The following is a 13,566-nucleotide window of genomic DNA, read 5'->3' as shown; positions in this document are numbered from 1 at the left end:
AAGAGAACTCAGAAAGACAATTCAATGAAGTCAGGAACAAAATTAATGAACAGAGGGAATTCTTCACAAAAGAGATAGAAACTATAAAGAAAAACAATCAGAAATGTTGGAGGTTAAAAACTCAATGAATGAGATAAAAAAAAATTTGGAGTCCTTAAATAACAAAGCTGATATTATGGAGGATAGAATTAGCAATTGTCCATTCAGGCAAGGGAAACAAAAGTAAAAAAAACAAATGGGACTTCATCAGACTTAAGAGCTTCTGCAAGGCAAAGGAAACCATGAACAAAACAAAAAGACAACTCACCAACAGGGAGAGAATATTTGCAAATCATGTATCCGACAAGAGGTTAATCTCCAAAATATATAAAGAACTTATACAACTCAACAACAAAAAAACAAACAAACTGATCTAAAAATGGGCAGAAGATATGAACAGACATTTTTCCAAAGAAGATATACGGATGGCCAACAGACACATGAAAAGATCTTCCACATCACTAATTATTAGGGAAATGCAAATCAAAACTATCATGATATATCACCTAACACCCATCAGAATGGCTATAATTAACAAGACAAGAAATAAGTGTTGGAGAGGATGTGGAGCAAAGGGAACCCTCATACACTGCTAATGGTGCAGCCACTATGAAAAACAGTATGGAGATTTCTAAAACTTTGAAAATAGAAATACCGTACGATCCAGCTATCCCACTACTGGGTATTTATTCAAAGAACATGAAATCAACAATACAAAGAGATTTATGCACCCCTGTGTTCATCACAGCATTACTCACAATAGCCAAGATGTGGAAGCAACTTGAGTGCCCATCCACAGACGAATGGATAAAGAAAATGTGATATATATATACAATGGAATCCTACTCAGCCATAAAAAAGACAAAATCAGCCATTTGCGACAACATGGATGAGCCTTGAGGATATTTTGGTAAGTGAAATAAGCCAGACAGAGAAAGACATCACCATGTGATTTCACTCATATGTGGAAGATAAGCAAACACATAGATAAGGAGAACAGATTAGTGGTTACCAGAGGGGAAGGGGTACATATGTATGGTGATGGATAAAAACCAGACTATTGGTGGTGAACACGCTGCAGTCTGTACAGAAACTGATAAATAATAATACACGCCTGAAATTTACACAATGTTACAAGCCAATATGACCTCAATAAAATAATTTTTTTTAAAAAAGGAGGGTCGGGGGCTGGCCCAGTAGTTCAGCGGGTAAGTGCACACATTCCGCTTCGGCGGCCTGGGGCTCGCCGGTTCGGATCCCAGGTGCAGACACGGTACCGCTGGGTACGCCATGCTGTGGCAGGCATCCCACATATAAAGTAGAAGAAGATGGGCACAGATGTGAGCTCAGGGCCAGTCTTCCTCAGCAAAAAGAGAAGGATTGGCAGCAGATGTTAGCTCAGGGCTAATCTTCCTCAAAAGAAAGGTGAGTGGAATGGTGAGAAATTCTCAGGGTCTGCCACTACCTAACTGTGCCTCTCTGCACAAGTTACATGGCCCATTGAAATCCCAGGTAATCTGTAAATGAGACTAGCTAAATTCCCTCTGTCAGTGAGAATTTTATGATTCCCGTGACAACCTGGGCAAACGCCACCTTTATCGTTATCATGAAAAAGCACTGTCAGAGTAACTCACCACACATAGGTCCGGACCGAGTCCTGTTAAAGAGAATGAAAATGGCATGGTCTCGTCCCAGTGGGAGCTCCACACCCCAAGGCTTAGTGGCACGGTGCTTTACAGATCCTAAGGACACCTGCAAATAAATCACCAGAATGGGCACTTTATCTCATGAATCTTTTCTTTCCCTAGGCCTCAACAAGCATGGAATTTTTGAAACCTTGCAAACAAGGTTGTATTTTTTTTATTATAGTGAATGTAAGTTTGGAAGTCAGGAATACTAATCCACTGATTCCCACTAACGCAGCGTGGGATGGTGCCAGAGCACTTCCGGAGCATCGGGGACCTTGGGTGACCCCAGTAATAATGTTAATAAGAGGGAACACTTACTGAGCACGTGCTCTATGCCAGGCCCTGTGCACAGTGCTTTCTGTGTATTGTGGCTGGTGATTCCCTAGTGATCTCATGAGGTAGGTGTGGTTATCAGCTCCAGTTTACAGAAGAGGAAACTGAGGCTTAGAGAGGCTAAGCAGCTTGCCCAGGATCTCACAGTTATTAAGTGGTGGAGCTGGTACTTGAATCCAGATGTGTCTGCCCCAGAGACTGAAGCCCTTTGCTACAGACTAATTCAGTAACCTTGGGAATGTCACCTAACTTCTGAACTTCACAATGTAACAGTGGAATTCAATGACATAATCTCTCCAGTTCCTTCCAGTTCTTAAGGTGTGAAACTTTCCAGCTCAGGAAATCAGTGGGCCCTTTCCACTGCTCACCTCTCCCCAGAAGCAGGTTCTTTCAGGGCAAACGGGAGCGATGCTGCTTAACTGCCGCCCTGTAGGAGGTTAGCCACACAGAGACTGGTAGGAACCCGAGCCAGTGGGAAGGGAGCAGACAGGGTGATGGCCAGAGTCTGTTCTCCCCGTCCGTGCATGTTTAATTCACCTACGTGAGGTGGGAGAAAGAAACCAGGGATACTTTTCCCATCCATTCCAAACCCTGCCTGCATAACTTTTTCCATGATTATTCAGCTACACCAGACCTTGAGAAGCCAGGTATGAAGAGAAGTAACAGGGAAAAAAAGGGGGACAATTGTAACCTAATCTGGACTGGAATGGTTTGCACCTGACCCGCAGTGGGATGTGGAATTAAAATGGCCTCTCCAAACCCACATCCTCCATCTTCTGTTCCCTCTGTCCTCCTCCAGTGAATACCAACTACTGTATGCAAGAAGCGTCCCCAAAGCCCTCGATCGCGACCAGCCAATCTTGCTGAACGTGAAATTAACAACAGCAATGAAAGATGAGCATTTACTGAGCACTCACTATGAGACAGGCAGTGTCCCCAGCTCTTTCAAGTATTATCTTATTTAATCCTGGCAACAATCTGGTCAAGTAGATGCTAGTGTTATTCCTATTAAGGAAGGGGAAACAGACTTAGGGTTTGTGTCAGGTTCCAGGTTTAATAAGAGGCGGAGCTAGAACTTGCATTTGGATCTTTCTGGCCCCAACCCTGTGCTCGTATCCAGGAAGCCGTTCTGCCTCCTCCCATACACCGCCGCCCTGGGTCTGACTGAGGTCTTTCCATCCAGCCTGCCAGTGTTCAGCCCTTGGCTCCTACCAGACGCCCTGCAACCCAGAGACTGGACAGTGCGAATGCCGGCCAGGGATTACAGGACAGCGGTGTGACAGGTGTCTCTCAGGAGCCTATGATTTCCCCCACTGCCAAGGTAGGAAAGACATCAGAATGCCTGCGGGCGGGGGGAGGGGGGTGTTCCTCTCTGAAGTGTGTGCAGCCAGCCTCCAGAGAAGCCAAAAACCTCCGTAGACCCCAGACAGGTCACCCTTACAAGTTTGACCTTAATCTGCCTGATTCCTCCCCAATTTGAGTCCATTCAAAACACATATGTCAGATATGCATCCTCAAAGGAATCCAGAAGTGATTCCTAAAAAAAAAAAAATCAAATTCCCATGTGTCATAAATTTGTGTCTGTTGATTCACATGCAAATTTTCTGTGTATAGCAGAGTGGCAGAGGGGGACCCTTTTAGCTACACTCAGTGCTCCTTGTCCCCCTTCCCAAGACACCTTGGCTTCTTTCTGTTTCTGGGCTTGTGGCACAGTTGTGGGCTGCACTGTAATCCCCCTCGGGGTGTTCTAACGGGTCCTCTTGCTGACGGGCAGAGCAGGACGTTTGCTGGGTTTCTGCCCCTCTCTCCTGGCCTGCCACGGGCCTCCTGCGGGATTGTGTCATCACACATCGGCACAGCTGTGAGGGGAAGCAGAGTGGGCTGAACTAGTCTATTGGGTTTGAAAGGAGTGAGCCAAGGAGGAAGCACTGTCATGGGCCGTTGTCAGTACTCATCTCCCATTGATCCCAGAGATTGAGAATCTGCTGCACTCTGAGGCGGAGGACCCAGACATAAAATGCCTGCGGGATCTCCCTGCACTCTCTGGTGCGCACTGCCTCCAGTGGCTAGTAGCTCCTGCCTGTTGCTTTCCAAGGACCCTTTCTCTGTTGAGAAGAGGTGTTTGTGAAAGGCTGAACCAGACTTCCCATCAGGAGACTGTGGTTTTCTCAGACCCCTTCCTGCTCCTGATACCACTTCAAACTTCTCATTCAGAGCCATCTGAAGACAGGGTCACAGCTCCAACTTGATCCCCCAGAACCTTTCTCACCAGGATCCTCAAGACAACAGGTTTTCTTGCTGGTGGATATTACAGCCAGCAGTCTGAGAGGGCAGCCTGCCTTTGCATGTGAGGCTGGCCCCAGCTGGGTCTGCTGGCCTCCAGGGGGCCAGGAGTGGAAGGAAGTGCTGTGGGAAGGGCTGAGGCTGCCTGGCCGAGGGCCGGGCAGCCAGAATGATTTCTCCAGAGCTAGATGGCAACATTGGTGAACTTGGGGAGGAGCCAACAGCTGGGTATGGCCAGGTTGGAAAACAACAAAGAGCAGGAAAGTTGGAAGCATGCAAGGGAAAATCAACAAGGAAAGAGAAAGAGAGAGAGAATGAGGATCATCTAGGGGGTAGCTGAAGCAAAGAAAGACAAAGAGGAGACGATAAAGGCAAAAAGTCTAAGGAACAACTTGTAAGAAAACAAGATCATATTATGGGTTTATTTAAATTACTGGAAAAACCAGGCTCATAGAGGGATTACTGACACTCTCTCCATTTCCAATGCTGTTTAATAGTAATATGAGACATCGCAAGGCCCCAGTTTATTGAAGAGAGCTTATATTGGGTTTGTAAAACTATATTGACTAAGACAGGCAGGAGAGCAAACTAATTAATTTTAGAAATAAGTTTAGTACAGGTGGGAACAAGGGGGTTGCGATAATTAAAGAATTAAGTCTTGGTTAACTAAAAAATATACTTAAAAATTCTTTAGCATCTTTTTAATTAACAATTAAAAAGTCACTTGGTACAATACTGCCCTCTTCTGGACAATACTAAAGATGCTCAAAATTCTAGACTCTCCTTTCCACCGTCTCCCCAGTTAGTTAGAAATGAACTTTTAGTAGGAAGCAGGCAACTGAGTTGTTCAGTGGCAAAGGGGGTGATTTGGGGATTAACGCCATAAAGGTCATTCATCACCTTTTTCTGAATTACATGCAAAATCTTTGCCACCCGTCTATCAAAAAATGTAAATGTAGATGAACTATTTTTAAAAACCACTAAAACTTTTATAACTCAAAACATCAAAACAAACCAAGAGACAAACAAACATTAAAACCCCAGGCATTTAAAACATTTCTAAATCATATACAGGCTCCAGCAGTGCCTGTGACCCAGCCGGTACCCTCGACTCCAGTCGGGTAAGTAGAGGATTATAAGAGGGTTACAATTCTAACTGATCTATTCTGATACTTATTACAGACTAACACTTTGGGGAGCTTCCTGAAATTAAAAGTAAATTAAAATAATACTTGCAGCTAAACTGCTTAAAAGGTCGTTCTTCTTTTTCAGAGTGCATATGTGATACTGTGATTTTTTCAAAAACAGAAGAATAAGGTTTACTTAAATTTTTATTTCTGGAGTCCTAGAGTTTAACTCTTACTACTGTAGCTTACTCTGAGGGCAGTGCCACCTCGGAGCCCTGCATGTAAGCCTGACATACCTAATTAAAATTAAGTAAATCCAAGGCTAAGTCCACATTAAAGAAAGCTGCCTATGCACAAAATAATTACAATTTATTTATTAGTCCAAGCATAATACTCTGACATTCTGATTTGTTTCCTAAGCACTTTAGAAATTACCTGTCTTCTTAGTTTGGGAGCCTGGAGATGCTGGACCTCCAGGCACCGACGGGACAGTGGCAGAGAGGTTCTGTATCCTTACTATGAGTCTTGATGATGTTTAAGCAAGGCAATGACGCCTGCATATTACAAAAGTTCTTTCAGATCGGCAGAATCCTCTACTGATTCTCAACATGTTAAATACTCAGATATTTTTCCATTTAAATTTATAGCCCATGTTGTAACAGAATCAACAGATAACGACAATATTACACATGAGTGATCTCTCAATTTTTCTTTTTCTGTATTTTCCAATTTTGTTTTAACCACAAATAAGGATTATGTGTCTAACAAAGAAATGAATAATAAAACAAAAGCAGTTAGCAGACTATTGAAATCAGCCTGGTTCTTTTATTCCCCCTGGATACACAATTTTCTTTTAATAGCCAAAATATATTTCTGTCACAAGCTTTGTTCAGAACACATGTTTGAAAACATATCTTAATTCTGAGATGTCAAGTATTAGTTTGACTTTCTTTCGAAGGGATATTGCCAATGCAAGCCTCATGTTGAAGGTCCTACTTGTAGCATCTGCAAACCATTATATTGGAATTTAGCCACAGAAAACCCCAATGGATGTTCAGGTAAGGCTTTATACATACAAAAATTTACCGTATTGTAACTTCCTCTTAATTTCCTCTACCTCAGTGACTAAACCCACAAAAGGGCTTTTTATTTAATCAGTTCAATTTGTCTGAAATTTTGTATAAATGTTTTGATGGCCCCCCCCCCACTTTTGGCAGAACTTCTGTCATTTTCAAAATCTCAGCAAAGGATTTATATCCTGTTTCCATATGTATTTTGTTGCTTCTGAAGACAGCTACTTGAAAAATGCCTTATATTGCCTTATTTTTATCATCCACTCTTTCTGATTTAATTTTATTTTCATTTTATGCTTGTGTCGAAGCCAGGATAGCAAATGAAAAACACAGAGCTAAAGGCAGCTAAGTGGAGTGAATAGGAATACCCTTACACAGAATATAGTTTCATGTAAGCATATCAGTAATGACCTTGACTTTAGGTTCATTTTTAAACGATTCCCATGATGTTGCTGCTTTTGTCTCAAGTGGTCATGAATTAACCGTTTCTCTGTGTAGGTGGATGGTAGTGATCTGGTTGTTCTGCTGACCCCAGAAAGCAGTCCAATTTTAGGCCTCAACAGTGCAAACTGGAATTCTGCTGAAGTGTGCTAGGAAGTGACTTCTTATGTAGTGTTGCTGGTGTGTCATGTTCCCAGAGCCGGGGAACTGTCCTTTGTGTGAACTTGGTCCAAGGATGCTCTCTTCTCTTGACAGAATGCCAGTGCCATGCAGGGGGAACAGTGAGCGGAATTGGAGAGTGTGGGCAGGTAACGTGGGCTGATGGTTCATAGGACAACAGTAGAATGTTATAGAATGAATGGTGGAGTTTCTGTGGGAGGATGTTAGGACCTCTGTAATTGTGCAGGGCATGGGAATCTTTTTAGACATTTTCAGACCCTTGTTGTGCTGCTTCATGTTATACAATGAGCCAGTTTTAAATCTTGCAGATTAGTGAATTCTGTAATCTTACCAGATTTTGTCATCCTGCTCATTGTTCTGCAGCGAGATGGTGACTGTCACTGCAAGTCCCATGTCAGTGGTGATTCCTGCGACACATGCGAAGATGGATATTTTGCTTTGGAAAAGAGCAGTTACTTTGGATGTCAAGGTGAATACTTACAGTGGATCCTGGGTAAAGCGAAAGTATTGATGGACAAAGACTACCAGGATAACCTTTATCCTGAGTTCCTTGTCTTCATGCAGACTTTCTGATGGAATGCAATTTTTCTAATGGAAAAATTTTGTCCAGGGAATTTGGCCAAATAATCAGTTGTAACTAGTTTGGGCTAGTTTTGCAAATGGGGCTGCTTCTACTTCTCTTTTACCAGCACACTGTTGGTTTAATTATAAAAAAATGTAATTGGAATGGTGGGGGAGTCATCTGTTAATTTTGTAAATAACATCAAGACTTAGTAATTTTAAAGATATATCTTCTATTATCAAAAAAGCTCACACCAGATTTCTAGAGATAATATTGTATTAAATAATACAATTACAGGAGGAATTGCCCCGCAATGCTACCCTTGTGTCTCTCACACAGCCTCTTGTTAGCACACATTGTTTATAATGGCATTGTGTTGCTAAATCATGTTTAGCTCCTGGGCTGCTGGCCCCTTACATTGGACAACAGTGTCAAGCTGGCCTACAAGTGCACCTCCAACTTACAAGTGGACTTTTGGAGGGACATGCCATCTCAGTTTGGGAGGTTCCTACACATTTCAAACACTTGCTGGGTATAAGACGTGGGAGGGAGAAGAGCCGTGGGCTTCCTGATTTCCATTTCTCGTAGCGGGAGGGAAAGCATCCAGCATGGAGATGCTTTGATGGGTGACCGCTGCTGTTTCCTGACTTGCAGGGTGTCAGTGTGACATTGGTGGAGCCATCAGCCCCATATGTAGTGGGCCCGGCGGAGTCTGCCAGTGCCGAGCGCACATCGTGGGGAAGGCGTGCCAGCGGTGAGTCTTCAGGAGGTTTCTTCCCATATCGATGGGAAGACTCGCTCAGAGAATCCTGTCTATGCTGACGGCTCTGATGAAGAGAGAAGCAGACCTAAGAAGAGAAGGCAGATGAAGCTGTCCTGTCATTTGAAATCTGGACACTTGTGGGTCCAATTACAGCAGGAAGTAAGGTTGCCCCGAAAACTGTTCCACTTTGTAGGTCACAGAGCAGCCTCACTGGAAAGTTGAGGGACAGGGACAAAAAGCGAGGTGAGAGAGCCTAGAGCTGGATATGAGATGGGTTCCATGGCCTCCATGTAGAAGTCACAGCATGAGGAGCCCAGGAGATGGGCAGGTTCCCGGGCTGAGGAGTTCCAGTTCCCGCGTCACCCTTAGGACTCATGACTGAAGGTGTGGAGAGGCCCGACTGTCACACTGGGTGAAGGGGAGGGAAGAAAACTTTAGAAGTGGGAAGAAGTTCCTCATCTCATGCAGAAGCAAATTAAAATGAGCAAGGGACAAAGCAAAGACAGATCCCAGAGGGGCTATCACCAGTCTGGCAGCAGACTGTCTCTTTGTCTTGTTATATTATCAATTTATGTAGTTTTTTTTTTTAAGAAGAAGATTAGCCGTGAGCTAACTACTACCAATCCTCTTCTTTTTGCTGAGGAAGACTGGCCCTGAGCTAACATCCATGCCCGTCTTCCTCTACTTTCTATGTGAGACACCTACCACAGCATGGCTTTCGCTAAGCGGTGCCATGTCCTCACCCGGGATCCAAACTGGCGAACCCCAGACTGCCGAGATGCGGAACATGCAAACTTAACCGTTGCGCCACCGGGGCAGCCCCTATAGTTTTTTGTAACTATGATCCATCCATAATTTTCCCTCAGGGGGGCAAGGAAACACTAATTTTGAATATTCTAACTTTTAATCATACACTGGAAACTTTGTGAAATGCAACTTCTTCTAAATTTCAAGCATCTTCACCGCTTCTGCATTATCAACGGATTAACAAAGAAATCTCTTATGGTAGTTAAGCTAAATTGGCTGTATTTAGTCTGGCACTTCATTCCTTTCCCTCAGCTTTTCCAACGTTTGAATTCTAGAAGTCAGAGCAACCCAGCTGTGCTTTCGTGAGTCGTTTCTAAATGGCACTCACTGCTGTGCTGCGTAATAAAACGTGTGTGAAGAAGGACGCGTCTGTAGATTTGTTTTCCGGCAGATGAGCCAGGCTCACAGTGGACCAGAGGAACTTTGCAAATAGGTTCAGAAACATTTTCCACCCTCCTGTTGATAAAGTGAGCTTTTCCCTCCTTAACCAGCATACGTTCTTTCTCCTTCCAGCTATGTAGGTCATGGGCTCATTTTTAGGTTGAAATAATGCAACTGAATAGAAATTATATCACCCACCCTGTGGCAAAAATCTTGACTGTTTACATTACACCCAATAGATATGTGTGAAATTCAGAACATGCCCCTTAATTTGGTGACAAATGATAACTGAACTAAAAGGGTAGCAAACCAGCAACATAAATGCCATAGCGCCTTTTCTCCAGGTTGGTAAACTTTCCGTCCTTTTGTGCTAAATTCTTCCCAAATATTTGTTTATGATATTATCTGAGCATTTTAATTTTTCTTACAAGTTTAGAAAGCATTCACGTTCACTTTGTTTTCAAAGTAATTTTTTGATAAATATAATATATATTCATTGTAAAATATTAGTAAGTACATAAAAGTAAAAATGCAAAGAAAAATCTTCATTCCACCAACCAAAGGTAACTCCTTTTAATATTTTTTGTATATTTCTTCTAGGCTTTTTCTGTGAATAAAAATTGGTATTTTATTTTTCACATAATTTGTGTCAATTTCTTCACTTCACATGATATCATAAACATTTTCCATTATCATTAGTCTTCAAAAATATTAATGGTAATAGAATATTTCATAATTTATTTCATAATTGTTGTATATTTATGTCATTTCCAAGTTTCCACTCTTGTAAACATTCTTTTGTGTTAATTCTTTAACACTATATATAAAATCATTCCTTAAAATGTATTCCTGGAAGTAGAATTAGTGGGTCAATGGGTATGAACATTTTTAAGGATCTTTATAAATTCTCTCCAAAAAAAATTACAAGCCTTCCTAATTCTACTTGCAATATACAAGCTTGACCTTTTATTTCCTTTGATTGGTTAGTGTTTCTGGCTTTAAATCTCCTGACTGGTATCCGCTTGTTTGACTAAACAAGCTATCAGACTTGTTTAATTGGATTGTCGAAAGGTGCCATTTGAAGAACTTCAAGTAGTTTGAATAGAAAATGTCACACAAGCGTTGGAATATTTTTTATCCTTCTCTGTGACTACCATTATTGGACTGTTGAAAGGAATCCATTTATAAGCATTTAGTTTAAGAGAAAACAAGGCATAGAAGAGTCATTCTAGTGATCCAAATATATGGATATAGAGAAAATGTATCTAACTGGAAACTTAGCATATGAAATATTTTATGGCATGTTCACTATTGTATCTATGATGCTTAGCAACAGTGCTTGACACATGTTAACATTTGTGTAATGAGTGAGTATGAGTATATAAATGAATGAATGAATGGATGGATGAATTTGTAGTAAATAACCTAATTTGACTTTGCTAAGTTGTTGGCAACCATTTAGAACATATTAAGGATGCTACCACTATGGGTTGTACTAAATGATTTTCTCATTTTGCTGTTTGGAATGAGTAGGTGTTGGGTGTGTTTTATGTGAATGTTTACAAGTGAAAGCAATAATTTAGAGAAAAGGCAGGGTGTTGTCCTTATCTCAGTTGTTGTTATCTAACGCCCTCTGTCAATTTGGTGGAGTTCTTTCAGCAATAGCTGTTTGGATTAAAAGATACTCAGAATCACCCACAAACCTAATTTGCTGCATCCACGTTTACTTTTTATTTATGAAAGACCTGAAGACAACTACTATTTCCCGGATTTGCATCATATGAAGTATGAGCTTGAGGACGGCACTACACCTAACGGAAGAGAACTTCGGTTCGGATTTGATCCCCTGGAGTTTCCCGGGTTTAGCTGGAAGGGATACGCTCAGATGAGCCCAGTCCAGGTACGGAGCCAGTAGGAAACAGCTCCATATACTTCACCACAGCACTGTCAGTGAGTCCCTGAGAAGGGAGAACTGTCCCCAGAGCTGATTCCAGGATTCTTCTTCTCCAGAACATGCATGGGGCTCTCATAGCATTGGGTTTTAACTAATAAGCAGAGATATTGATTTCACAGTTTATCGTTACTTTAATTTGGTCACCAAATCAGAAAATGAAGGGATTAAAGAAAAGGATGTTTGTCTCTGGAGACTTTTTATAAGAAGCAGTTTCCCAAACAAGATTAGGCTACATTTTAACATGAGAGACATTTTTCTTTAAAGCCATTTGTGGAAAAGAAAAATGAGGTGACCAGGGGCTGGCCCAGTGGTGTAGTGGTTAAGTTTGCATGCTCTGCTTGGAGGGCCCATTGTTCACTGGCCCAGATTCTGGGCACAGACCTAGCACCCCTCAATAAGCCATGCTGAGGTGCCATCCCACATAAAATAGAGGAAGATTGGCACAGATGTTAGCCCAGTGACAATCTTCCTCAAGCAAGAAGAGGAAGATTGGCAACAGATGTTAGCTCAGCGTCCAACTTCCTCACAAAAAAAAAAATGAGGTGACAATTCCAGTAAAGCTTATGTTGCTCTGGGGTTTTTTTGGGGGTTTTTTGGCTGAGAAAGATTCACCCTGAGCTAACATTTGTCACCAATCTTCCCCTTTTTGCTTGAGGAAGATTTGCTCTGAGCTACATCTGTGCCAGCCTTCCTCTATTTTGTATGTGGGTCACTGCCGCAGCATGGCCACCAATGTGTGGTGTAGGTCCCCCCCAGGAACCAAATCAGGGCCACTGAAGCGGAGCATGCTGAACTTAACCACTGGGCCATGGAGCCGGCCCCTTGTGTTCCTCATTTTTGACCAACGCTTTTTTTTTTTCTCTTTGCTTTTTAAACTCTGAATTACTATGAATAGAAACTGAGATAAATGAGGAGTTTTAGTTAGAACTATTTAACTTTTCTTTCCCCTGTTTCTCCTTTCCTTCATTCTTCTCTATTGTATCCATCTCTCTTGGCTTTGTATTGGAATAATTAAGGAATTTACACATTAACTGTTGACCTTTAGAACTTATACGCTATTTATAACTAAAAATGTCTGCAGAGAGTTGAGTAGTTTTGTTCTCAGAATTTCTCTTTGAGGTTGGTCTCTTCAAGCTGGGTTTCTCAGTGGAGAAATTCAGAGTAAAAGAGGTAAACTGGTGGCCAGGGCGATCCAGTATTTGTCCTAAGTAGACCCAAGACTAGTACTTGCTGCTTCTGTCTCAGTCAGCCCTCAGTCAATCGAGTTCTCCTGGAGCCTCCACGGTCCACCACTGCTTCTTGCCGGGCCAGAGTCCCCATCTAGGCTGCCTTTCCCAGGCAGAACCTAGGATCTTAAGACACCTCACTATTTTCTCCTTCTCCTCAAATACAGCAATTCTATTTCTTTAGTTGCTTGATCTTACTTCATTATTTGGAAAAAAGCAGTGGTTTCCATTGAGTCATAATTGGATATGAATGACTGAGAGCCCAGTCAAGGTATATACCGTCTCACAAGTGTTTATAGTTTGAAAGAATAGCCGGCTAACACGAAGGAATGAATTTCTAATGATGGATTTTCTGTACATATTTTTAGTCAGAGGACCTTGATGGTGTCCTTTGAATCACTGCTTACTTTACTCTGCTTCTAAGACATTTTTCCGTTTTTATTTTCCAACTTGGCACTAACACTTAAAGATGAATTCAGTCAAATAAAGAGGGCTCAGTGTGGGTCAACTGGCAGCTCCTGTTCCCAGAATAAAGGATCCTACCCAAAGTCAGTACTTATTGTCACAGATGTCTCAGTCAATGAAAGTCCCCTTCATTTTAACCAAAGGGGCTGGAGGAGAGACTAAAAGAACCACCGATTTGGAAATTTCCAAGGTTCATGAACTTCCTGGGGCCACAGCTGAACCTGGACATGTAGTCTGCAGTTCA

The 13,566-nt window shown here is 42.1% G+C and overlaps 1 protein-coding gene across 2 annotated transcripts in view; it reads left to right on the top strand.

Moving 5' to 3' along the window:
- LAMA3 (laminin subunit alpha 3) overlaps positions 1–13,566 on the top strand; it is a 253,780-nt gene that overhangs the window by 107,348 nt on the left and 132,866 nt on the right. Inside the window, exons 13-19 of one of the 2 annotated variants that reach the window (XM_046670883.1) lie at positions 3,244–3,381; positions 5,418–5,464; positions 6,429–6,528; positions 7,240–7,292; positions 7,528–7,633; positions 8,381–8,480; positions 11,421–11,577. In XM_046670883.1, coding sequence (XP_046526839.1) covers positions 3,244–3,381; positions 5,418–5,464; positions 6,429–6,528; positions 7,240–7,292; positions 7,528–7,633; positions 8,381–8,480; positions 11,421–11,577 — 701 coding nt within the window. The remainder of the gene's footprint in view (positions 1–3,243; positions 3,382–5,417; positions 5,465–6,428; positions 6,529–7,239; positions 7,293–7,527; positions 7,634–8,380; positions 8,481–11,420; positions 11,578–13,566) is intronic. The other variant, XM_046670884.1, reaches the window with a different exon arrangement.

The sequence above is a fragment of the Equus quagga genome, chromosome 9, assembly GCF_021613505.1.
Source record: "Equus quagga isolate Etosha38 chromosome 9, UCLA_HA_Equagga_1.0, whole genome shotgun sequence".
Classification (NCBI taxonomy): Eukaryota; Metazoa; Chordata; class Mammalia; order Perissodactyla; family Equidae; genus Equus; species Equus quagga.
Note: the sequence above shows the minus strand (reverse complement) of the source record. Positions and strands in the feature narration are given on the sequence as shown.